This window comes from Hyperolius riggenbachi, chromosome 4, assembly GCF_040937935.1.
Source record: "Hyperolius riggenbachi isolate aHypRig1 chromosome 4, aHypRig1.pri, whole genome shotgun sequence".
Lineage (NCBI taxonomy): Eukaryota > Metazoa > Chordata > Amphibia > Anura > Hyperoliidae > Hyperolius > Hyperolius riggenbachi.
Window position 1 is genome coordinate 184,897,188 of NC_090649.1, and position 27,817 is coordinate 184,925,004.

The 27,817-nt window shown below is 42.6% G+C and overlaps 1 protein-coding gene across 3 annotated transcripts in view; it reads left to right on the plus strand.

Annotated features, from left to right (window-relative positions):
- FXR1 (FMR1 autosomal homolog 1) overlaps positions 1 to 27,817 on the plus strand; it is a 103,996-nt gene that overhangs the window by 58,823 nt on the left and 17,356 nt on the right. For all 3 annotated transcript variants that reach the window (XM_068281078.1, XM_068281079.1, XM_068281080.1), the window contains 5 exons: positions 3,189 to 3,337; positions 11,374 to 11,467; positions 14,521 to 14,637; positions 21,417 to 21,587; positions 23,016 to 23,094. In XM_068281078.1, the coding sequence (XP_068137179.1) occupies positions 3,189 to 3,337; positions 11,374 to 11,467; positions 14,521 to 14,637; positions 21,417 to 21,587; positions 23,016 to 23,094 (610 nt within the window). The remainder of the gene's footprint in view (positions 1 to 3,188; positions 3,338 to 11,373; positions 11,468 to 14,520; positions 14,638 to 21,416; positions 21,588 to 23,015; positions 23,095 to 27,817) is intronic.

A 27,817-nucleotide genomic window follows, 5' to 3' on the forward strand; every position in this document is an offset into this window, starting at 1 on the left:
ATGTATGGTGTGTACCTAGCATTAGATTCACTCAAAATTTTCCATCCGATTAATTTAATACGTCTGATCTGGGATCAATTGTTTGAAGTAATGAAAAGAAAAAAGAAATGAGAATTAGCTCTCTGGTGCATGAAAAAGAGTAAAAAATTGCTTTATTATAATAAATCACATATATACGACATCTACATATAAACCCCCCTAAAACACAGACAACCCCATATAAATGAATAAATAGATATATGTTCCTCCTCAGCACAACCCAAACCTAAGGGGGCTGCAGTCCCCCACAAAATGTCAAAAAAGGAAGTCCAATTCCAGAAATATGGGATACAGGGCCCGTAAATGGTGTCCACTGGCACACTGGTGATGGATGTTAATGGCAGCAGTTGTAATAGATGAATATCAGCATGCAGATAAAATTAGAGCAACCAGCAACATGTGGACATGACCAGGTATAGCTGACAGTTTATCATGGTGAATTCAGGTGGCTTATAGATTTCAAGTCCATCATAAGATTGTTATTGCACATATTCTGAGGCACAACCATGAGAAAAAGTGCAGAAATGGTCCACAAAAATCCCCCAATCGCAGGGCATGAAAACTTGTCAATAAGATGCAGATGAAACAAGCACATGTAGTAAGCACTATGGTTAGTGTCCCTCCATTACAGGGCAATAGACCATCTGTCAATATGATCCTGATAGGTAGAGCACATGGTGGCAGCACATGCATATATGGAAGCGCATGCAGCAGAAGCAAGAAAAAATGTCCCTCAATCGCAGGGAAACTGAAGCAGCTTGTCAGCAGGATGAAGCATGTAATGATATCAGTGATGCCACATAGTTACCAGTCCCATGTCAAAGGTGTCCGGGCAAGGTAATGGAAGGCTCCTGATGGTGTTAGGTGGAGTGATGCTGAGGAGAAAACACGCTGTCAGGAAGGCCTGACATGTTTCGCCGCAACTAGCGACCTTTTCAAAGGCAGACAGCGCAAGTAGTATCTAGACGCCATTACAGCGTCTATAAATGTGGAGCCTGGCCGCGCCGCCCCGCCCGCCGGCTCACCCCACCACGTCACCGCTACATGCCCACCAAGCAAACACGTGGGCGTGTGGGCGGCGGATCTACGGAGCGCAAATGCGCTCAATCACAGCGTACCCAGAAATGCCACGCCAGCACAAACCGGAAGCCAGGAGAGAGACAGTCGCCCAATAACGAGGACGGGGAGGGGAAACGGGCGGATCAAAGCGGAGCGGCCGCACGTCATGCAAAAATATATAACAGAACCCTAATCAACATATAAGTAAACACACCCCTTAGACATTGAAAGCCAAAGGGGGAAAAAACCTAACGAAAAATATATATTAATGGCAAAATGGTTAATTTCTTAACCCATAGCATTGTGGGGACCCATGCCGGCGGACCGAGACCTCAAAACGTTAGAGGAGACGCATCCACAGACGGGTCGCCACATCACATACCCAAACACAATATTAAGTACCCATACAAAAAGTAAAAATAAGCCGAAATATAAATGTATATCTATCTATCTATCCACAGTCCAGAAATGGAAAGGGATCACAGAGAGGCACGGCAGGCAGAGGGCACCAAGAGCCCATTAAAGGACCTTGGAGATGTAAACTAAGGACATCGACACAGAAGAGGGAGGACAGGGGGAGGGGGGGGGGAGTCTACATGTCCCGGAAATGAGGCAATAGGAAAATATGGAAGGACAGGAGAAAGAAAGGGGAGGACCAGGGGAGAAAAGGGGGGGGGGGAGGAATAGGGGGGCAGAGAGGGAAGAAAGGAAGGGAAGGAGAAAAGGAGCTGGGGACAAGAGGAAGAGGGGGATGGAGCAAGAAGGAGAACAAATGGATGAGGGAAAGGGGGGAGAGAAACGAAAGGGGGGACAAGGAAGGGGATGGATGGAGGGGATAGGGCCAGAACAAATGGGAAGGGGGCAAAGAGGAAAAAGGAAGAGAGTAGAAAGGAAATTGGAGTCCAGGAAAACCACCTCAAAGTATGTGTGTGTATAACTGTTTGAATTATGGCATAGAACATGGCACTATCCTGGCAATTGTTTGAAGTACTGCTTTCAAAATCGATCCCTTTCTCGGAAGCGGTTTTGACATGTTGGAAATTCCTGATCGATCAGATGGGAAAGTTGCATGGTGTGAACCCAGTCTAAGTCTCACCATACACTGGTCAATGTGGCCAACAGATCACTCTCATAACCTTGTGATCTGAGAGCTATCTTATTGAATCCTACAGATTTTGAATCTTCCTTCCCTCTTCCTCATAGGCCACTTAACACACACACACACACACACACACACACACACACACACACACACACACACACACACACACACACACACACACACACACACACACACACACACACACACACACACACACACACACACACACACACACCTCTAAAGCGATTGACTTGATAAATTTAATCCAAAAATCAATCGGAAATAGTGTGCAGCAGAGATTTCTAGGAAAAATCGATAATGGCCGCCTTGAAGGAAATCCGAGGTAAAGAACACAAGCATCTTCTGTGCGGGCGCGCTGAGTGCCTCACGTGACTGTGCCCTTGCGGCTGAGCGCATTCTGCACTGGCGCTATTCATGTCTGACTTGAACTGCGCCAGCGTGGAATTCTCACTGCCACATGGTCGCAATCACAAGAGGTGCAGAAGATGCCAGCTTTGGACACAGATCATTTTGGAGGGGACATCTGTAGCCTGGAGCACAACAGAACTGCAGCGTGGGACCTGATGGACTTCTAGGGGCTGGAGGAAGCCCCAGGTAAGTGAAGCTGCACTGGTTTTCCATCTCAGATTTCCATTTTATGAGTTTTTGACCACACAGCAGTCAGTCTTAATTATTTTAATCTTAACCTCAACCGTTTGGCTTGTGGCCTTTGCTTAGCTTCATGTACACATTGCAATGTAAGGGGAAATATATTTTTTACATTGCTGCATGTGTGTAAGGGTATTTCAGTTTCATCCTCTTGAAAATGGGACACAATTGTTAGGAAAAATTGCCATGTGAGCACCATTGGAGAAAACTTAATTTAGCCATTGTGCATAGAAATGTGTGGAAGGTTTTTGAAAATATATTTTGTTATAAATGAATTAAAAATGTTACAGAACTTTTTTCTTTTTCGTTTGTATTATAGTTTTATGTTATTGAATATGCTGCTTGCGATGCTACCTATAACGAAATTGTCACATTTGAACGGCTTCGACCTGTAAATCAGAACAAGCCTGTGACAAAGAATTCTTTCTTTAAATGCATGGTGGACGTTCCTGAAGACTTAAGAGAAGCGTGAGTTATCTTTTAATATACTGAGCTTTACCTATTCTTTTCAATTGTACCCTTTGTTTCTAAAATGTGAGGGTAAAATTGCCTCAGAAGTTACATTTTTACAAGCGTCAGTAGTGTTTTGTTTTTTTTTGTTTTTTAAAATTTTTGTACATCTTTGGCTAAAAATTAAGTGTACAAAAATATCAAGAGCAAGAATAAAAAAATATCCATGCACTTTAAAAGGGAGCACAATTCTGACCCCAGATATTTGAAAGCAATAGGTGTATATATAAACTAAAAATTGGCCCCCAGAGGCGTCTTTTGATTTATTATTTATTTTTTTTAATCCTTTTGGACCTACAAATGTATCTTAATGTATCATCTAGCCTAAACAGTGATCTGAACCTTAAAGAGGAGCTGTTAGGTATTGGGTCTCAGAGAAAATAAACACATATATCAGTAGCTAAAGATTGGCTGTACTTACATTACATATGCATTTCACTGTCCACGTTTGGATTTCACAGAATTTGTATATAGTATATGCAGAGATAGATGCTCCTGACAGCTTATGGCAGGCTCCATGTTTGTGAAGCCAAATGTGTCGTCATCTCCTGCCTGCTTCTGATCACAGATAAGCTAGTTCTTGAACAACACGGTGTGCAGTGAATATTAATGAGCCATGTGGCTAGGAACAATAGCTGACTCCTGCAGTGTAGTCTGCCCGAGATTTATCAGTGTTATCACGCTGGACTGATTAGAAGCTCCTGTACCGTCTCATTAGCAGCCGAGGGGAGGGCCCCAGAATGCTTTGCAGTTTAGCTGCGGCTTGCGTCTTTATGGGTCTATAACAGACTTAAGATAAGCACACATCAAAGGTAACTGAAATGTTTATCTTCACTAATGGCTTTTGAGCTTCCTTCTAAACTGTTTAACACAGGAGAATAGAGGTTTAAATTAGCTTCTGCAGCCTGACAGTTACTCTTTAAAGAGACTCCGTAACAAAAATTGCATCCTGTTTTTTTATCATCCTACAAGTTCAAAAAGCTATTCTAATGTGTTCTGGCTTACTGCAGCACTTTCTGCTATCACAGTCTCCGTAATAAATCAATGTATCTTTCCCCTGTCAGACTTGTCAGCCTGTGTCTGGAAGGCTGCCAAGTTCTTCAGTGTTGTGGTTCTGCTATGAACTCACCCTTTCTGGCCCCTCTATGCACACTGCCTGTGTGTTATTTAGGATTAGAGCAGCTTCTCTCTTCTCTCATCTTTTACAAGCTGGATAAATCGTCCTCTGAGCTGGCTGGGCTTTCACATATTGAAGAATTACAGACAAGGGCAAAGCTGTTTGCAGGAAGAAACAAGTAGCCTGAAACTTCAGTGCATGAGAACTGCAGGGGGAAAGAAACACACAAATGATCTCTTGAGATTCAAAAGGAAGGGTGTATACAGCCTGCTTGTGTATGAATGTATTTTCTATGTGTGGACATACTGTACATCAACCTACTTCCTGTTTTGGTGGCCATTTTGTTTGTTTATAAACAAACTTTTTAAAACTGTTTTTAACCACTTTTAATGTGGCGGGGAGTGGCGAAATTGTGTCAGAGGGTAATAGATGTCCCCTAACGCACTGGTATGTTTACTTTTGTGTGATTTTTAACAATACAGATTCTCTTTAAAGTTTTACTCTTGAGGCTTTCACGTTGTTACTGCCCTATCTTGAGTTCGGTGCATCTCATGCAAGAGCTATGAGAAATAGATATTCCTTTTAAATGCAATTTAGGCAGCTCTGTCTTTAATAAAAGTACTGAACTGCACTAATTAGGCGAAATCCAGCACATGTTCCTGCTGTGTCAAGACGCTAACACCTTTACCTCCGTTCTCTTCCTGGTTTGCCTCCTATACTGGCTTTACGTGTGTAAAGTAAATGGACTGCAATAGCTGGCTAGCTACAGTCTCAGAGAATACCACAACTGCTGCACGTGGAAGTGTGTGCTTGAAGGGCTACGTTAGTGCTGGCAACTGCCAGATCCCGATAGAGAAGGGTCTTGCTATGTTGTGCACGTAATGAACGCGTACATTATTCAGAAGCAATAGAAGTATGCACATGGGGCGATAGGTTTTTTTATTTTGTTCGTTCAGTTAGTGGCTTATTTGGCTTAGAGTACCTAAGGTAAAAATGACAGACCATCATGACAGGCTCTGTCATTTTTACCTTTGGTACTTTTTTTTTTTTTTTTTAAAGAGGAATTGTCGAGAAAATTGTAAAATTTAAAACACAAATAAGTACGTTTCTTGCAGAGTAAATTGAGCCATAGATTACTTTTCTCCTACGTTGCTGTCACTTACAGTAAGTAGTAGAAATCTGATATTACCAACAGATTTTGGACTAGCCCATCTTCTCATGGGGGGGGGGGGGGGGGTGTTTCTCAGGTAATTTTTATTTTTAAAAGCACTTAGCGAATGGCAGTTGCTCCGTCCCACTGCCAAAATAGTGTGCAGCGAGCAGGGAGAGGCTGGCCATCATCTTTGTATTAATCATTTTCAGGGAATGTCTTTATAAAGACTAAAGGCCATGCTGAGAATCCCCCATGAAGATGGACTAGCCCAAAACCTGTCGGTAATATCAGATTTCTAAATATAGGTAGAAGGTTGCGCATCCCTGACCCAATACTGTACAATTGAATGGTTAATCGCTGTGGCGCACACCGCCCCCCCCTGGACTAAAATGTACGCCCGCATCCAAACAATGCAATACTGGTCTATGGAGAAATTTTAGCTTCCATCATAGTTTTGCATGCAAGCTAAAATTTCTCCATAGACCAGTATTGCATTGTTTGGATGCGGGCGTACATTTTAGTCCAGGGGGGGGGCGGTGTGCGCCACAGCGATTAACCATTCAATTGTACAGTATTGGGTCAGGGATGCGCAGCCTTCTACCTATATTTTGTTTTCACAGTTCTGTAACTACCAGGCTAGCATTGGGTGTGTAGGCTAGATGATGTCGATGCCAAAGTAGCACGCTGGAAGAATTGGTCTTTGACCTTCAGGGAAAAGGTGGACCTGATCAAGAGTCATCTGGTTCCAATATTGCTTTACGTCAGCTATGTCGCAATTTTGCCCCAATCTCTGTATACGAGGATCTGTGGTCTGTTTTTTCAGATGCTCTGGGGAAACAGATTAAACATTATGCGCAGGAACATCACCTACAAAACCAAACGGGAAGGTGGCTTAGATATGGTCAATCCAATTGTTTTCTTTTCTCTGCTGTTTATTAAACACAATCTTGGTAGCATGCTTGCAGAGGACCCGCCTGGTTGGGTAGGCATTTTTCGAGCCTGGTTTGGGACTTCACTCACGAGTTGGGAAAGCGGTGGCTCAGTGAAAAGTCTGGGGTCTCGCCGTGACTATCTCCCGGCCTATGTTGTCATGTGTTTGAAAAAATTAAGACAGTGGGGATTGACGGTGGAGGATGTCAAATCGGTCGGGAGGCGTGACCTAACGAAACGAGTGATACTCTCATTTTCATGTCTCACTGTACTTAAAAGACTGCCCAAGCGTGCAATTGGAAGAGGTTTTGAGGATGATTAATTCCCCACGCATTCCAAATAAATTGTGGGATATTGCTTGGCTTTCCTTCCATGGCAAGCTCTATGTTAGGAGCAATGTTAAGTACTTGAATGTGGATACACGTGGATGTCCTCGTGAGGAGTGCGGTGGTGTCGAGGAATCCATGGACCACTTTTTACTTCATTGTCCCTTTAATATAGAGGTGTGCAAACAGGTGGGTGGGATCCTAGGTATCCCCTTTCTGGAGCGTCTGAGTTACGCTGAGTGGGCATATGGAGTATTCAGGTCCTACCAGGGTTATGATTTATGCACTTTATATTTAGTCAGTTTAGCTATTAGACAGCACACATGGTTAGCACGGTGTCAGTTAGTTATTAGACAAAAATCCATCCCTGTCCAGGTGGTGGTGAACAATGTTCTTGGTGAGGTGTCCAGGATTCGGTGCTCGGAGAGGCGTAGGTTGGGCAGGAGTGCTTGGATTCTTGCTTGGCAGAATATCAGGCCTCCTTAGTTCATCTCTGTCTTTCCTGGGTGGGCTTCCTATATCTTTAATCCACCCTGCCTAGATTTTGAGTATTTTCCCTATATTTTTTATGTTCGGCCGCAGACATAGCTGAAGTCTTCCCTCCAGCTTACTTGGGGGTTCTTTGTTTCGTCTTGTTTCAGTTTTGAATATTTTTGTCTCGTGTGTGTTACCCCTCCTGGTGTGAGTGGGTTGCTGCATGATTACGTCTTGTTACATGTCTGGTGTTTGGTCACTAGTGGGTTGGTGCAGGGTGGCGGTTTATGTCGTCTAGTCTTGCGTCGTATAGATGTAGTGAATGCATGATTCTCCTGTTCAGGATCAATGCTTCCTTATGGATGTTCTTTGGACACAAGATTTCCTTGGAAATGATTGTTGTGATAAGGCAGATTTGTTTTCTTGTTTTGGGCGTAAAAGTCCCTTTGTATATAGATTTCAAAGAATGTGCGGAAACGCATTACAGTCAATTTTTGACTTTATGAGTTGTACATATTTTCTGTACGAAATGTTTGTTTATGCAGATGTATGCAATTTTCTTTGACTTATGTGACCATTTTTGGTCACTAAACTTTATTATTTATTATTTATTGTATTGTAAATTTGTATATATTTTTTACAATAAAAATCACCAGGCTAGCAGCACCCATTGTGCTATCCTGTTTTGCATGGTAAGTATTTAGTTTTGCATATGTTTTGCATCTGTCTGATTGCTGAGTGTGCATTTGAGCTATTTAAGCGGTGCATATGAGGTGATGAGTCATTCAGTTGCGGCCCATGTTGGTGAGCGCTTGCTTTGTTTTCTGCTGTCAATATCAGATTTCTACTACCTACTGTAAGTGACAACATAGGAGAAAAGTAATTTATGGCTCATTTTACTCTGGGAGAAATGTACTTATTCGTATGTGTTTTAAATTTTAAGATTTTCGCAACAGTTCCTCTTGAAGGAAGTTACTTATGTTAGAGGGGCTTGAAGATAATTTCATCCAGGGACGCCTCTGGTTCCTAATGAAGCTTACCCTGTCGTCCTCCATCCGGGCAGTCAATCGGGGGAATCCCCCGAACAATGGGGAGGTAAATATTTACCTACCGCGATCCAGCAGGCGCATTAGCTGCTTTCTGAATGGGCTCTGATCAAAATACACGTAAAGCCACTACCACGCCTGCACTGGAGCCGAGGTAGGTAAATATTGCAGGCACTACTGCGCCACTGCTGACATCCTTGTCATCTGTGGTTTCAAGGGCTTCCATCGTTGGGATAGCCAGTACGGGGGAAGCCTCATTAGGATCCTGAAGCAAGTATCCCTTAGGGCCCTTTTCCACCAGCGCGTTTGCGCTGGCTGAATCGCAAAACCGCAAACCGCTAGCGATTTTACAATCGCTACGGTTTGCTTTTTAACATAGGAATCGCGGTAGGTCATTTCCACTACCGCGATTCGCTTTTGTCGGGAACGCGAACGCGCGGCGGAGCGATAATTGCCGCGATTTTGCTATGCAGTGCATAGCATAGCAAAATCGCGGCCGCAAACGTCGGGGGAATCGCCGGTTTTGCGATTCAGCAATCGCTAGCGTTCAGCGTGAACGCTAGCGATTGCAGGTGGAAAAGGGCCCTCAGAGGGGTTTGCTTTCTTACTGTTTAACTTTATGTATTTCACTAACCATTTCCAGTAAGCAATTGTTTGTTACCTATCTTGCCACACTAGATGAAATGGTATATACATTTAGTGTTAAAGAGAACATGAGGTGGATTCTAAGAATCCTGTTAGCACACAGAGGCTGGGTCTGCATATAATGCCCAGCCTCTGTTGCTATACTGTCTTCCCCCAGGCCCCCTCTGCGCTCTATCCCCATAAATCAAATGCCATGCTAGCGACATCGCTAGCCGGCTGTTTACATCTACACTGTCACTCTTGACGCTCCCCCTGCCTCCTGTATGACGCCGTTCCCCACCTGCATCCATTCCCTCCCCGCTGATTGAAGGAAAGAGACGCAGGCAGGGAGCGGAGAAATAGAGGAAGCGATGGAGCGGCGAGTCAGTGTAGATGAACAGCTGGCTATTGACACACTGTGTGTCTCTAGCACGGCTGTGTGATTTATGGGGGACAGCAGAATGCAGGGGGGCCTAGGGGGAGCAGTATAGCAAAAGAGGCTGGGCAGGATATGCAGACCCGGCCTCTGTGTGCTAATAGGATTCTTAGAACCCACCTCAGGTTCTCTTTAAAGCTATTTTGATAGGGGATTCTGCTAAATCTGTGTGTATGACCTGCTTATGAGGTCTCAGCTTTTGGTTAGCAGTTCGCAAGTGGGGTGCTAATACAGTAGTGTTTTTTTTTCTATTTAAAATGACATCTGATGGTTTTCTCATGCATATAGTCAAATGGACGGCCTCACTCTGTGGATGACCATGACTGCTGGGAAACTAGGTCTGCAATGCAGCTTTTACAGCAACAATAATATTCACAGCAATAATATTACAGCAACAATAATATTCACTTTTTTAGATTTTGAAGTCCATGAAAGTAGCAAACTACTTTCGCCACTTGTATTTAGTACTTAGAGAATTTCCAGTCCACATTACAAGGAACACTAAACCAATTGTATCATAATCCCTTTAAAAGGCCTATTTTTCCTTTTTTTTTTTTTTTTTTCTATCATTCAAATTTATGGCTTTTCATGTACTGACTGACTTCAAATGTACTTAAATGTTTTGCTCTAAGCTCAATGCCTACTATTATAATTTTTACATTCGATAAGTCAGAAATATCTGAAATTGCTTCTGATCTGCTCTCTACTGTTTACAAGGTTAATGCTGCAAACCATACTCTGCCTGTTGGGACACCGATCTTGGGAAGATTCGATCACAGTGACAGATTATATGGGTACCTTGAAAATTGAGAGTATATGGGTACTTTGGCTTATTTACTTCACTGTCAGTTCTGGCTCCCTGTTTTGAACCTTCTAAGTCCTCTTTTCCACAGAGTTGAGCTGTGTGCTCAGCAAGCAGTTACCAGGCAGCAGCAAGCAGTTGTGAGTTTGAGAGGCATTTCACGGCCTATCAACTGTCGAAAAGAGGCCTCAATCAGTGACCTAGTAATTGTAAATTGAAAGTTGCTGGATAGTGTAATGGTTTAGGGCTCTGACACAGGAGACCTGGGTTCGAATCTCGGCTCTGCCTGTTCACTAAGCCAGCACCTATTCAGTAGGAGACCTTGGGCAAGAGTCCTTAAAGCCAATGGGTACCGTTCAAAAAAAGGAAAAGTCAGATACTCACCTAAGGAGAGGGAAGGCTCGGTCCTAATGAGCCTTCCCTCTCCCGGGGCCCTCGGTGCTGCGCTGGCTCCTCCGTTCGCGTCCGCCGCCGCAGGGACATCGAAGGTCTTCGGGAGCACTCGGGCTTCCGAAGACGGGCCGCTCCATACTACGTGAGCGCGTCATAGAGGGCGCTCGCGCATGCGTGTATGGAGCGGCCGCGTCATCGGGAGCCCGAGTGCTCCCGAAGGCTTCCGAAAGCTCCCTTCGGCATGCGGAAGTGGCAGTATTTGACCGAACTGGTCGAATACTGCCACGGTAATCCTGCGCGGGACCGGGCACCGGGAGAGGAGAGGGAAGGCTCATTAGGACCGAGCCTTCCCTCTCCTTAGGTGAGTATCTGACTTTTCCTTTTTTTGAACGGTAAACATTCACATAACACTGCTACTGCCTATAGAGTGCGGCCTAGTGGCTGCAGCTCTGGCGCTTTGAGTCCGCCAGGAGAAAAGCGTGATATAAATGTTCTGTGTTTGTTTAAATCCGGTGTTAACTCTTCTGGCTGCATAGTTTAGGAGTGTGACCCAAGTTACTAAAGCCGTAAGATGAGTTCTAAAGCAAATGCAGCTGACTTTAGTGAAGAAAGATTGTGAACCCCCCTGTGCCTTTGAGTTAAGGTACCATCCAACCATTGGTAGTGTTTAAAATATGATTTTAACTTCTGCAGGTGTGCCAGTGAAAGTGTACATAAAGAGTTCAAGAAAGCCGTAGGAGCATGTCGAGTGTATTTTAACGCAGAATCTAATCAATTAATGATATTGGTGAGTTTATACCCTTTTTTTATCAGTACACTGTTACATGCTTTGGATTGGGGCAGTAATATTCTAATCATTTGACAACTTTAATCTAAAATTAAAATGTTTATACCATTCTTTGTATGCCTAAAGAAAATATGAAGCAGAAAAAAATCACTTCACTTTTCACACATGCCTATGTAGAAGGAAAGTTCCGGTTTGCCATAGAACCCTCCCGGTCCTCGCTCCATCCTGTTCATGCCCAGTTCATGGTGCAAGTTACTTGTTCTTTCTGGTCTTCGGCACTGCTTGTGGAGCCTTTGGAAGTACTCTCACCACTGATTTCTTCCAAAAATGCGCTCCTCTGCTGAAGTATTCAGGGACACAAGGCTGGTGACTTCCACTGGGAATGACTGGGTGGATTGATGACCCAGAATGCTCTGTGGTAACCAGAACTTTCCCCCTACGTGGGTATGTATTTAAAATGAACTTTATTGCTTCAGATATTTTTAAATTATACTGTATCTATATATTACTCTTAATCTTAGTGTTGAACATAATAGCCTAGTTATGGGCATACTTTCAAATGACACACCACACACACACACACCACACACACACACACCACACACACACCACACACACACACACCCCACACACACACACCCCACACACACACACCCCACACACCCCCCCCCACACACCACACACACCCCCCCCCCACACACACACACACAAAACCCTCACACACACGCCACGCCCCCCCCCACACACACCACAACCCCCCCCCCCCACACACACCACACAACACACACCCCACAACACACACCCCACAACACACACCCCACAACACACACCCCACAACACACACCCCACACTGTATTTTCTGGACTACAAGAGGGGAAAAGTCACTGCATCTTATAGTCCAAATGCAGGGAGTTCCTGACTTGTGAACGCCTGCCAATATGAACCTTCAACCATATATATATATATATATATATATATATATATATATATATATATATATATATATATATATATATATATATATATATATATATATATATATATATATATATATATATATATATATATATATATATATGTATGTATATATGTATATATATATATGTATATATATATGTATGTATGTATATGTATGTGTATGTATGTGTATGTATGTGTATGTATGTGTATGTATATATGTATATATATGTATATATATATATATATATATGTATGTTTGACCCCCCCCCCCTCACTGATTTTGTAAGTTTGTCCAATGACAAGGAAATGAAAAGTCTCAGAACAGTATCATTTCAATGGTAGGTTTATTTTAAGTGGCAGATAGCACATCAAAGGGAAAATCGAAAAAAATAACCTTAAATAAAAGATAGCAACTGATTTGCATTTCATTGAGTGAAATAAGTTTTTGAACCCCTACCAACCATTAAGAGTTCTGGCTCCCACAGAGTGGTTAGACACTTCTACTTAATTAGTCACCCTCATTAAGGACACCTGTCTTAACTAGTCACCTGTATAAAAGACACCTGTCCACAGAATTAATCAAGCAGACTCCAAACTCTCCAACATGGGAAAGACCAAAGAGCTGTCCAAGGATGTCAGAGACCAAATTGTAGACCTGCACAAGGCTGGAATGAGCTACAAAACCATTAGCAAGAAGCTGGGAGAGAAGGTGACAACTGTTGGTGCGATTGTTCGAAAATGGAAGGAGCACAAAATGACCATCAATCGACTTCGCTCTGGGGCTCCACGCAAGATCTCACCTCGTGGGGTGTCAATGGTTCTGAGAAAGGTGAAAAAGCATCCTAGAACTACACGGGAGGAGTTAGTGAATGACCTCAAATTAGCAGGGACCACAGTCACCAAGAAAACCATTGGAAACACATTACACCGCAATGGATTAAAATCCTGCAGGGCTCGCAAGGTCCCCCTGCTCAAGAAGGCACATGTGCAGGCCCGTCTGAAGTTTGCCAATGAACACCTGAATGATTCTGTGAGTGACTGGGAGAAGGTGCTGTGGTCTGATGAGACCAAAATTCAGCTCTTTGGCATTAACTCAACTCGCTGTGTTTGGAGGAAGAAAAATGCTGCCTATGACCCCCAAAACACCGTCCCCACCGTCAAGCATGGGAGTGGAAACATTTTGCTTTGGGGGTGTTTTTCTGCTAAGGGCACAGGACAACTTAATCGCATTAACGGGAAAATGGACCGAGCCATGTATCGTGAAATCCTGAACGACAACCTCCTTCCCTCTGCCAGGAAACTGAAAATGGGTCGTGGATGGGTGTTCCAGCATGACAATGACCCAAAACATACAGCAAAGGCAACAAAGGAGTGGCTCAAGAAGAAGCACATTAAGGTCATGGAGTGGCCTAGTCAGTCTCCGGACCTTAATCCAATAGAAAACCTATGGAGGGAGCTCAAGCTCAGAGTTGCACAGAGACAGCCTCGAAACCTTAGGGATTTAGAGATGATCTGCAAAGAGTGGACCAACATTCCTCCTAAAATGTGTGCAAACTTGGTCATCAATTACAAGAAACGTTTGACCTCTGTGCTTGCAAACAAGGGTTTTTCCACTAAGTATTAAATCTTTTATTGTTAGAGGGTTCAAGAACTTATTTCACTCAATGAAATGCAAATCAGTTGCTATCTTTTATTTAAGGTTTTTTTCGATTTTCCCTTTGATGTGCTATCTGCCACTGTTACAATAAACCTACCATTGAAATGATACGGTTCTGAGACTTCATTTCTTTGTCATTGGACAAACTTACAAAATCAGTGAGGGGTCAAATAATTATTTCCTCCACTGTATGTATATGTATATGTATGTGTATGTATATATGTATGTGTATGTATGTGTATGCATATATGTGTGTGTGTGTGTGTGTGTGTGTGTATGTATATGTGTGTGTGTGTATATATGTATATGTGTGTGTGTGTGTGTATTCAAAAGTTTTTTTATTTTACAAATATGAGTAAACTACTTGTTTTAAAAGATTGCAGTACTTTTTGCATACACATTTTTTTTTCACTCAACTTTTTGTCTTTATTTGAAGTCTGCCAGTGAAGCAACAGTGAAGCGGGTAAATATACTAAGTGACATGCACTTACGCAGTATTCGCACAAAGCTGATGCTCATGTCAAGAAATGAAGAAGCCACCAAACATTTAGAAGTAAGTAAAATGTCGAAAAAAACTAAGCAAGACTACAGGAAATCATTAAATGCAGAAATAATCCAATTAGTGGCCAATCAAAACAAAAAACTGAATAAATCTTCGTACACACGCCAGCCTGAACTTTGTCAAGGCAGCCATTTTAGTTGAAGGCCATCTGTCAAGAAAATAGTTTGTACGGGTGTCTCACAAGGGTACTTAAAGATGCAGCACGCTTCTTCCCTTGCTGCAATCCTGCTCTCACTCTGTCCTCTGTAGCCCCGCTCTGTAGCAGCCTTTGCCTCGGTCGGGTCAGTGGCTTCTGCAGGTGCGCTTGCATTTCTGCACCTGCACAGAACACTCCTGGCTCCAGGAGCGCAAGTGGTGCATGCACCCGAGCATGTGCAGAAGCCGCTGGCCGGGTCGGTCGCAGGCCACTCTGGAGGGGACAGCAGAAGACTGGCGGACATACTGGAACTGCTGCAAGGGACAGACTTCTAGGAGCTGGAAGAAGCCGCAAGTATGTAAAGATGCATTTTTTGGGGGGGCCTCGTATCCTTTTTAAAGCGACACTACAGCGAAATTTAGGCTACTGGGATTACCCTAGTAGCATATTTCTAATAGGAAGAGTAGTGTGTTTTTTTTTTTTTTTTTTGTTTAAAAAGTCGGCTGGATAGGTTAATTTATAGCACACGTGCAGATCCTGGCATCAGTAAGGACAGCAATGTCCTCTGTTCAGTTAGGCTGCAAAAAATATGAAATGATCCGCACCACCCAATGCTGAGGTGTGCTAGCCTCAGGGTTACAGAGAAACCCAAATAGTGAAAGAAACAGAAATCCTGAAAAACATGCGGCTGCACCACCTTGTATAAATAAATACAAAAGTTTATTGAACACTATAACACACATTAAAACCATTTAAAAAAAACATGAACAGCCACCAGAACAATAATCTGTGGGGAGATCTCCCAACAGATTATTGTTGTGGTGGCTGTTCATGTTTTCATGTATTTTTAAATGGTTTTAATGTGTTATGGTATTCAATAAACTTTTGTACTGTTCAGTTAGGCTGTGATGACAGCTGATGGCTCTCTCCTTGCTGACAAAGCCTGTTCTAGTAATGCAGGTTCAAAAGTGTGTATTGATATGTGCTGTGGAATCCAGTCTCTGCCTGTTTACCCAATAATGTCCACAGCACATAACTGTACAATGCTGCTGACTGAGCTTGCATTACAAGAACAGGCTTTATTCTCACAGCAAGGAGGGAAGAGAGATCCGCTGTTATCACAGCCTAACTGAACAGAAGAGTATGTTGCTTGCCTTTAGGCTCAGTTCCCATCTGCAGCCGGATCACGAGCGTACAGCATAGTGTCCACTGTGGTTTTGTTGGAACCCGGGGTAGATGCGTTACCACCATAGGCTGTATGGGGAATGCCTGCCCGGGATTATCACTGACTGTACGGACGTGTGGCCTGCTTACTGCAATGAATCTAATTACAAACTGACAAATGTGAAAAGCTCATATGTATAAAATGACCGCAGTCAGTTTTGTGATGAGCAGAGAACGGACAAAAAAATTCAGTTTTCAGTTCAAGTGGGACACGGCCTTACTGACGTTGTGTGCTTTAAAGGGAACCTGAACTGAGTAAAACTATTTAAAAAACTAAACACGAGGTAACTTCAAATGAACATTACATAGTTACCTTGCCATCAGTTCCTCTCAGAAGCTCACCATTTTCTTCTGACATTTTTTCAGAACTGAAATATATCAGCTGCTGTCTGTTATAGCTGAAAGGACAACTGATGTGCCAGGTCATGCCCATGTTTTCCCTATGGCTCAAGTGGTCAATGTTAGTTTAACAGTGTGCTGATCAGAAATTTGTTATGGGGTAATGGCCATTTTCAAAATGGGAGGATGGAGAATTCACTTGATCACAGTGGACAAACAAGACGCGGGACAGGAGAAAGAGATTGAGTAGACTACACGGAAGGTAAGTATAACTTGTGTATGTTTTGACTTTTAATATTCAGTTCAGGTTTTCTTTAAATTATCCTATCCAGCAGACATTTGTAAACAAAAACACTATCTAATGTGTTGCGCTTCCTATTACCAACATGCTACTTAAGTAATTTCAATAGCTTAAATTTCGCGAAAGTGCTCCGTTAATTTTCAGTTCAGGTTTTCTTTTAAACATACGCAGGTCATACTTGCCTCCTGTGTAGTCTACTCATCTTTCTCCTCTCCTGCGTCCTGTTTGTTCACTGTGATCAATGCAATTCTCTGTCCTCCATTTAGAAAATGGTCAGCACACTGTTAAACTTGATGCAATATACTGTAGAACGATATGAGCGCAGTAATGAAACAATATAGTCCGCTGCCAGAGGAACTCCACAATGGAATAACAAGACCAGATATATAAACTCCTCAGCGCAGTAAGTTATAATCTCCTGTCTTCGCCTGCAGTCACCAGTGCTCAAACAATAATAGGTCCTGGCCACCATCAAGGGATAAACCACAATGCAGACTGTTAGTTCCAAAAACACAGGGAGTCATTTATTAAATCCCCGTGGCCACCTCCAATCCCTACTTCTATCCCATCCGGACCAGAACACCAATCGTGGACACTTTCCAAGATTTGGTGGAAAAAGAACTTGTGCAGATCAAGAGAGCCAATAGAGCGACCTCTGATTTAACGTGGCAGGAACAGGAGGCACTTTGATGCCTCCAAAATAAGGCGATAGTTATTCGCAGTGCAGATAAGGGAGGGGCTGTGGTGGTCCTGGATGCGGCTGCCTATAGAGAAGAGGCACTACGCCAACTAGAGGACACTACCACCTATGAGGCTCTGTCTAGTGATCCGACTGGTCGCTTTAAGACTGCGCTTCAACAGCTCCTTAATCTGGGGGTTTCATTGGGAATCTTCAGTGAGAAGGAAAGGGACTATCTTTTGGTGGAGGCGCCCGTCACGCCCATTTTCCATCATCTACCTAAGGTCCATAAATCTGATGTACCCCCCAAGGTCCGTCCCATAGTGGCCGGCATTGGTTCCTTGGGGGAGCGTCTTGGACAGTGGGTGGACGGGTGCCTCCAACCTCTGGTGCGTCGTCTACCGGGCTTCTTGCGGGATACGACGCACCTCTTATCAAGCTTGGAACCCTTGCAATGGGAGCCATCCTTTGTCTGGGTTACAATGGATGTGGCTTCCTTGTATTCTTCCATCCCCCATAAGTTGGCTCTGAAAGCTCTAGATTTTCATATCGGAAAATATGGGTCATTTACATCCACCGTTTGTGACTTTCTCCTCCTAGCGGTAGATCATCTACTTAGTCGAAATTATTTTATGTTTGATGGGGTGTACTATCTCCAGAGATGCGGAGCTTCTATGGGAGCCAAATTCTCCCCATCCCTAGCCAATTTGTACATGGGATGGTGGGAGGAGCTCCGCATCTTTGGGTAGTGCAACCCCTTTTCTGATTCTTTGTTTTGGTACGCTAGGTATATAGATGATCTGCTGCTGGTGTGGAGGGGCCCTGAAAGTGATTCACCCGGGTTCCTTACTTATTGTAATGACAATGATTTAAATCTGTCCTTCACGATGTCCCATAATGGCACACAGATTAACTATTTGGATCTCCATTTGAGTGGCTGTGCTACATCACAGAGGGTATTAACCAAAACATTTAGAAAAGAATGTGCTGGCAATACGCTACTATTGGCGACTAGTTGTCATCCGAGACATACACTGCAATCAATTCCATATGGGGAAATGATCAGAGCGGCAAGAAACTGCTCTGATCCGGCTATGTTGCAGCAAGAGCTGGATTTGGTACAATCAAGACTTCGTGATCGCGGGTATCGTGAGGACAAAGTCTTGAGAGCAAGAGATCAGGTCTTACTTAAGACAAGGTCAGATTTACTTACTCCCAGATCCGGTTGCAGGAACAGGCAACATAATAAAGGGGTTGGTTTTGTTACCTCGTATAGTCTGGAATACAACCAAATTGTCAATATTATTAAAAAATATTTGCCTGTTCTTCATTCGGATCCTAAACTTCATACTGTTTTGAAGGAGGGTTGTGGCTTTTCTTCAAGGCGTGCCCCTACTCTGTGAAACTACCTTGTCTCCCAGTTTATTTCAGAGTACAAATAGGCCTAAACCTACATGGCTCACACATATAGGTTCGTATAAATGTGGCTATAGTACCTGCAGATATTGTAGGGATCATGACCAGACACGAGAAATTATCTCACTTTCCAGACACAACAATTATGATATGAGACAGTATATTAACTGTCAGACCTATAATGTTATATATTTAGTCACTTGCACAGAATGTGAGATACAATATGTAGGATGCACCACGCGTCCTCTTCGCCAAAGAATCTCAGAGCACTATAATGGTGCCGGGAGATGTCTCAAGAACAAAACTTTTATTACGCACGCATCTAGTCTATCCAAGCACTTTTTTTATGTCCATTTAGGCAATATGTCTGGGTTTAGGTTCCAAGGTATAGAAAGAGTAACACCCTCATTAAGGGGAGGAGACCTATATGGCAAGTTATTGAAGCGGGAGGCCTTTTGGATCTGGAAATTGGGGACACGCTCCCCCTTGGGATTAAATTCCCGATTAGACCTTCATACATTCTATGATAAATGAATACATTGATGTGTTGCACATATATGTGTATATAAACTGGGCCTGCTTTCTCTGCTTGCAACCCCCCCCCCTTCCCCCTTTTTTTTTTTTTTTCTTTTCTGCATCCCTTGCTCCCCCCTTTTTTTTGCATCCCTTGCCTCCCCCCACCTTTTTTCTTTTTTTTTTGCATCCCTTGCTTCCCCCCCCTTTTTTTTTTGCATCCCTTGCTTCCCCCCCCTTTTTTTTTTTTTTTTGCATCCCTTGCTTCTCTTGCTCATCCTTGCCTCCCTTCCCTGTTTAATAGTCATGCATTTTGTCCAGATACTATGTTATTATTACATTTATGTATGACAGGTTGCTATAATCTGATGCAGTATATTGTGCTTTTATGCAGATTTTGTTTTATATTTATATATTGTGGTATACTCCACTTTTAGCTTTTTTGATGCTTGTACCTTTAAGGCTAAGACTCACACCTTTAAGGGTGTGGTCCTGTATCCTATATAATCTGTATGAACACCTGTCTTGGCAAGCTATGATTAAGGAGCCACACATTGCTCCAATACGCGTGAGCTTTTTACTTGTACGCTGGTAATGGATTAAGATGGATTTACAATAAAGTATTTTTTCTACTTCACCCTACCTCTTGGTGTAGCGGGACTTCCTTGGATATTTATGCATTTATTAAATTTCAATCACAAAATATAACATAAAACTCACATTGAGGATCCATGCACACTGGACCCTTTTTTTTTGCATACAATGAGTATTTGGTATGGGTGTGAGAGGTAAACAGTTAATTTTAAATGTAATTTATTTTGTCTTTTTGTAATAAAAATGTATGTGCATGTAGTTTTATTTGGCAACAAGATGGCCACAGTGATTGTTTTTGTTTTGTTTTCAATTCTGAGCGAGCACGCTGGCTTACAGGAACTAGGACGTAATTATTATTATTATTTTTTTCCTCAAAGACCGCAGCATCTGAAAAGAAGCTGTCTGATTTCCTACCGGGACTTAGATCAATGAATGGGACCAATGTTCCCATTCATTGAACTCCGGGCTACCGGGGGGGGGGGGGGGGGGGGCGGCACGGGAGCGCACCGGCGCAGAGCAGCAGCTTTTTGGACGTGAAAGACACGTCCAAAAGGTGAAAATGGTTGAGAAATGTCTGAGCTCCTGTTTCTCTTCCTCCTGTGTACACCAAAGCCATTTTATTTTTCAGCAGCACAAGCTAAACCTCCAACTAGTAGTTTCTTATGCTTTCTGTATTAACCTCTTGCTGACTGCTCCACGCCAATTGGCATGAGCAGTGCGGTAGCCCCAGGACCGCTCCACGCCGATTGGCGTGAACAAATGGGAATGGGCTTTTCAGAAGAGCGCGCGCGCATTTCCACTCTGATGGAGCTCCGCCTTCAGTCTCCCAGCAGCGCCATCTAATAGTACTGGTACAGCGCTGCGATCTAAGGCAGCGGCGCTGTACTGGGGACAGCCGTGTGACACTGCTGTCCCCCTGGGGGGACAAAAGTGATCCACTGTGATAGGCTGAAGCCTATTACAGCCGATCGTTGTGATAGGCAGATGAGGGAGGGGAATAAAAGGCCTGGTCACTAGGGGGGTTTAACACTGTGGTCCTTAAAGATACTATGTAACAATTTTCAGCCTTATTTCTTTTATATAAGTACCTATACCTGTTCTAATGTGGTCTGGATTACTGCAGCCTTTTCTAGTTGCACTCTCTAATATATCTAATCATCTTTTCTTTGTCAAGCTTTGTCGACCCAGGGAGGATTGTGCTGCCTCTGCCGTCATAGGGAGAAGTTATGCACGCCCTCTCCAGGCCCTGTGTGCTTTTACTCCTCGCATAGCTCTGTGAGGGGGAAGGACGCTGCCTGCCACATGCTGGGAACTGAGTGCAGATAATTCACTGTAATAAAAACTTGTAGTATACTGTAACTAGATAGATAATTAACTTCCTGGTTAGCGGATATGATTTTTGTTAGTAAACCCTGCCTAAAACTGGCGATTAAAAGCCAGGATCGTACAGATTCCCTTTATGGATAAAGAGGAGATTGACAAGCGAGTTTTTTTTTATTTCATTTTAGACACGGTCATCCTTTAATGTATTTAATCATATGTAGCTAACCACTTCACATTGTTTGTAGTGTACAAAGCAACTTGCAGCAGCGTTTCATGAAGAATTTGTTGTCCGAGAAGATTTAATGGGGCTGGCAATCGGTACACATGGAAATAATATCCAGCAAGCTAGAAAAGTTCCGGGTATTACAGCTATTGAATTAGAAGAAGACAGCGGAACATTTAGAATCTACGGTGAGGTTAGTATGTGTTTTGTTTCCTGTTCATTTTAAAGAAGCTGCTAGATAAATGTTTTAATTCTTTTGAGCATCAGTGTATAAGATATTCAAATTTCTTAAAGCCCATATCGAGGCAAAAACTAAAATTATTCATAGTTACATAGTTATTTTGGTTGAAAAAAGACACGTCCATCGAGTTCAACCAGTACAAAGGATAGAAAAAAGAAATTCAGTAGAGTAATGTATATTTTCAAGTAAGATATGCTGGAATTTGTAATTCTGCAGTTACTGGGTTGATCTGGCCATAGATCAAATCTGCCCAGCGATATCCAGTAGATTTCAGCATCAAATCTATCAAAAATCCTCCTCGTGCAGCTGTCTGACAGGCCCCGCCCTCCCAAGTGTAAAGTGTGTCCTTTTTTAAAATATGATTCCAACATTTGATGCCCGTAGTTTTGCTTCGAGGTATCATGCATTTGTTGGAGGAGGTAAATGTACCACTGATGCAATGACTACTCCTTTTGAAATACCGGTAGCAGTTTTCTCTAAGGGTTTGGTTCAACTAGGGGTGATTCGAAGCCTGTTGAAATCAAACTGCTGCTTGTGGTGAGAAAAAAAAAAATCCTACATGCAGCAGACTGATTCGAATACACAATACTATTGACAGGTATTTGCTATCTAAAAAAAACAACTTATAAAGCAGACTTGACATTTTGCTGGTAAATCTTCCTGCATGTCTGAGTAGAATCTCATGGCAGGCTGAGCAGCCACCAGGAACAATAAGGGAAAGGTTAAGGCTACTACTTCAGTGTGGAGTTTGACTAGCTAAGTCCTTTGCAGACTATCGTGATCGGAGTTACTCTTGTACAAATACCTGATAACTAGCAGTTACAATTAAGGCAGTGTGAAATAGGATGCAGAGGCATGCTCCTTTCTCTAAGACATGCCTCCAGTGTCCACTTAGTGCCACTGTCTGCCCCCCTTCTCTCAGCTGCCCCCCTTCGAAATCTCACAACAGCAGCTAGTCAATAGCCTAATAGGCGTCTTTTACAGGAATTGCACTCTTGCACTCTTTGGCGTTAGGTATGCCCCTTTCCTGCCTCTCTGTGCACTGATGAGCAGAGAGCTGAGACGCTGCAGTGACCTCAGAAGGACTTTCAGGTTTGCAGCCATTTTTTTCTCTCTTCAAAAAAAGATGCCAGAGCAGTGGTAAGTGACACAGCCTGATCAACCTAGCCCCTTGGATTGGGTATTATGTGGGGGGTTCCACCCCCATTTTTTTTTTACAGTATTCTAGCTCTAGTTTTTAAGAATTTATTATACAGTGTGTGTGTATAGAGTAGATCATTTTGTAAATTATGTACAAGAAGCAGCAGATTTATTTTAACAGATCTCTCAGAAGGTTGCAAGTATACAAATGTAATCTTAAACTTGCTTACTTTCCAATAGAGTGCAGAAGCAGTCAAAAAAGCGCGAAGTTACTTGGAGTTTGTTGAGGATTTCATTCAGGTGCCCAGAAATCTTGTTGGTAAGAATATTTTCCACTTTCTTTTTTTGTCATTTTTTTTATTCATTTTAATAGAGATAAACCTCAAAAATCAGTGGAGCATTTTGTATAGCATTCAAATGAGATGAAACGACAACACAAGTAACAACCGTCTAATTCAACGATGAACCTTGCTTGGTTAATATCCAGGGAGCATAAAAAAATTAAAAAAAAAACTGAAGTGTTAGACAAGAGTTAATTTTTTTGAAGTAAGATTATAATTCTTTCATTCTTGTCTAGATGGCGTAGGCAAGCTTTACTGATTGGGTTTTAGAGGATGGTGGATATCATATGAGGATAAATTGTAGCGAGGAGGGGGTAGGGATCTGAATCTCAAGCCTGTATATAAACAGGTAGATCTGGATTTGCCCCAAAACTGGGATCTGCTAGTTCAGAAGGCAGGACAAGAGGGTGGGTGGGGTACGGACTAGGGGGGAGGAGTCTACACTGGAGGTAAGGTCTCAGAGTGTTGGGTGAGATTAAACTAAATTAAGTGCTTACTGATAAGGTATACTAGTCAAAAGACCAGTCATGCTGCCATGTGTTTTGATTGTTACGGGACTTTTATCAAGTACTCCATTTTGAGGTTATGATCAGCTAAGTTAAATGCCGAAGATATAGAAGGAGCATCAATCTGGTTCCAGTTTGACACCAGAAGATGTCTGGCCGCACATGTCAAGTGGGTGATCCCTAGTTTCTGTTGAGGGGGGAATTGGTCTATATTTAAGAGGAAGAGGGCCAGCAAAGGAGGAGAAATGTGTGTTTTAGTTATTGCAGAGATGATTTTAAAGATAAAAGACCAATATGGGGTTATCTTGGGGCATTCCCATAGAATGTGTAGTATTGTACCCGTGTGATGACGACCTCTCCAGCAAGTTGGGGATTGTTGGAGGGAAAACGTAGCTAAGATTTGGGGAGTGAGGTACCATTTTATATAAGCTCTTCTTGGAGGTCTCACTATGGGTGGCACATTTGGAGAATTTTAAGAGGTTTAGAAAAAGTGGGGGGTGGGAGTTATTGATAAGGTTATACCAAAAAGTTATGCCTCCCTTAGGGGTGGATTTTGGTTTAGATATGAAGTCCCATATTACTTGAGGAATAGAGATGGGGGTGGGGTTAAAGGAGCTCAGAAAATGCTTAAGTTGTAAATATGTGCAGTATTCCCTATTTGGGAGTTTGTATTTCCACTTTAGAAATTCAAAGGGTTTGAGTTGCGTAGCAGACCATATGTCGTCTAGCTCTGAAATTCCCAAACTGAACCACTTATTTAAGTTTATGTTGGGGATGACTAGGTTTATCGCAGAAAGCGGGAGGTGGGTGTTAGCCATCGTTTGGTTTTTGAATGAGTGTTTTTTTTAGATAGACCCACGATGTGAGAGTCGGGTGGATGGTAGGATGAGGGTCTATGTGGGAGGTAAGGTCTGACCAATTAATGTAGAGTAAATCTGAGAGATCTCCTTTGATAAGGGATTTTTCTAGATAAACCCAACATTTTCCAGGAGCATTCCGCCACCAGAATTAAGACATGTCTAGTATGGAAGCATGATAATATTGTAGGGGGTTAGGTAGTCCGAAACCACCTTCTAATGGGCTAGCTGTCAGGGTTTGAAAAGATAACCTGTTTTTTTTTTTTTTTTTTCCCATAAAAATTGGTTTATTACTTTGTTTAAATTCAAGGAGGAATAGCAATGGGTAGGGTCTGAAGTGATCTAAAATCTTTGGGAATATTGCCATTTTATAGGCTGCTATTTTCCCAGAGATTGAGAATTCAAAGGGAGTTAGTCAACTCCTCTTGGATCTTTTTTAGTAAAGGTGGGAAGTTGGCCTTGTAAAGTTTGTGGGTGGAAGATGGGATTTGTATGCCCAAATAGGAAATAATGTTTTTGGCCCATGTGAAGGGGAATTTTTAAGAGATTTTATCCTTCAGTGTTTTGTATATGTTAATACCTAATGGGGACGATTTAGATTCATTAACTTTATATAGTGAAACCTTAGAAAATTCTGTTAGGGTGTCTGAGATGTGTTGGACAGAGATGAGGGTCTGTGACAGTTAGTAGCACATCGTCTGCAAAGAGGCTTATCTTTGGGGATCGTGTTCCAATTGTAACCCCTTTAATGTTGGGGTTAGAGCGAATGGCTTCTGCCAGGGCTTCCATAATTAGAATGAAAATTAGGGGGGATAGGGGACAGCCCTTTCTAATGCCGTTTGATATAGGGAATTGTTTAAGAGGAAGCCAGAACTGAAGCTGCTGGAGTTTTATAAAGGGCCATAACCGCTTGATGGAAATGACCTAGGATTCCAAATTTGCCCAAGACCTCACTCAGGAATCCCCAGTGGACTCTATCAAAGGCCTTCTCCGCGTCCAAAGCTAGAAACCGAGAAGGCCTCTGACCCGAGCCCACAGAGTGAAGTATGTTAATGAATCTCCTGGTCCCATCAGCGGCTTGGCGGCCCTTGGTAAAACCTACTTGATCTAATGCAGTGATGCAAGGTAAAACATTAAATAGCCTGTTAGCTAGTATTTTTGCATACAATTTCAAATCGCAGTTCAAAAGTGAGATGGGTCGGAAGTTGGAGGGGCTGGTCTGGTCTTTCCCTTGTTTGGGGATCACTGTTATAATAGCTTTTGTATATTCTGTGGGAATTTGGCCTGTTGAAATGAAAGAGTTGAGGCCAATTTGGGAGAGAATATTGGAGCAAATTACTTGTAATATTCATTTGGCAAGCCATCGGGCCCAGGGGCTTTATTGGGTTTGAATTTTAGGGTGGTGTTTAGGACTTCTGAGACTGTGATTTCTGCGTTGTGGATTTTTGATCTTCCGAGATAGTTGGTAAATTAAGTTTAGATAAGAAGTTGTTAATCAGAGATTGGGTGGGTTGGGGGGTGGATGATTCATTAAGATTGTAAAGAGCATGGTAGTAGTCACTGAAGGCATCAGCTATTGAGGGTTTGATAAGGGCTCTTTCACATCAGAGCTTGCGTTGGAGGACGCTCAAAGCATGCATTGCACTGCAGTGAGTGTTTTTAATGCGTTTCAATGCGTTACAGCACATAGGAAAACGCAGGAAATTTTTTTTTTCTTTTAGTTTTCAACTTTCTACATTGTTCCTCGTTTTACATTGACTAACATTGTAACGCATAAAGCTAGCGTCGGCCGAAAAACTGCGCCTGGGTGCAGTGTAACGCAACGCACAAAAAGGCTGTTATATGTGAAAGCTAAAATCAGGGCTGTGGAGTCGGTCCAAAAATCCTCCGACTCCTCAATTTAGGATTCCACCGACTCCACGACTCCGACTCCTCTAATTTGCATATTACAGTTTTGTTGATTAAAAGTATGTAACATGAAATTCGTCTCTTAACTGCCAACGCTTAGGAATCTTACAAGACAACTGAAGTGAGAAGGATATGTAGACTACTATATTTATTCCCTTTAGACTAAAACTAGTCCTTGGTAAGAGTACTTGTAAAAGGTACAACCGGAACAAAGAACATCTATCAAGTGTGGGTGCATGTAAGAATGATGTGCAGGTACTCTGCAGGGGAATGAGGAGATTGTAAACAGACAACACCTGTGTTCAATGTGCACAGCATTCTCAGTGGATTCCCTGCAGCTCTGTGGGGAGTGCATATGTAGAGTATAGTACTACTGTGTAACAAAGTAAACCTGAGACAGATTAAATAAGTTTTATACATACCTGGGGCTTCCTCCAGCCGCCTTCAGGATAATCAGTCCCTCGTTGTCCTCCTCCACCACCTGGATCTTCTGCTATGAGTCCAGGTACTTGAGTCAGTCAAGCGTAGTGCGCATGAACACACTCCGCCGTGAGCGTACTACACCTGTGCAGCACTATTGCGCAGGTGCAGAATGTTCCTGGCTGTGGGAGCGGCATGCGGCCGGACAGCGCTGACTGGCTGAATTACCAGGACTCATAGCAGAAGATCCGGGTGGTGGAGGACAGTGAGGGACTGATTAGCCTGAAGGGGGCTGGAGGAAGCCCCAGGTATGTATAAAACTTTACTTTTCATCCGTCTCAGTTACCCTTTAATTTGTAGTCGCCAAACCAAATTTTAATAACATATCAAATTATTTTATTTCATCAGCAAAGGGAGTGCATACATTTGCATAAATCAGCATCAATGCAGAATTATTTCCATCTCGTTGACCACATAGCTACACATCAGGCTTTATTCTTACAGCATAGATGTTATTTAGTATATATAAGAGATTCCTGTGTACACATCATATATACAGTCACAATCAGATATGTATATCTGACCTTAAAAATAAGGGGACTGCTTTATTGAAGCAGCACAAGTAACTAATTTTGATTGGTTTATTTCATTTTTGTGGACTAAGCACAGCTATTACTGTATATATACTGTATATATACATTATTTTTAATGACTATTATCTGAGAAATAGAACATTTTATCATATTTTCTATTTTAATTAGTTACAAATTCATTAGGAGTCGGAGTCGGTGCATTTTTTCCCGACTCCGACTCCAGGCACCCAAAATTGCCCGACTCCACAGCCCTGGCTAAAATGAAAGTCTATGGACTTTCATTTTACCTTGGGTAACGCAAACTTTACCCCTTGTGTTGAAACGCACAAAATCTGCCCTAATGTGAAAGAGCCCTTAGGATTTGTTTGAGACAGTGTGAGTGAGTTTTTTTTTTTTTCCCCCGCTTTAGATTGTCTG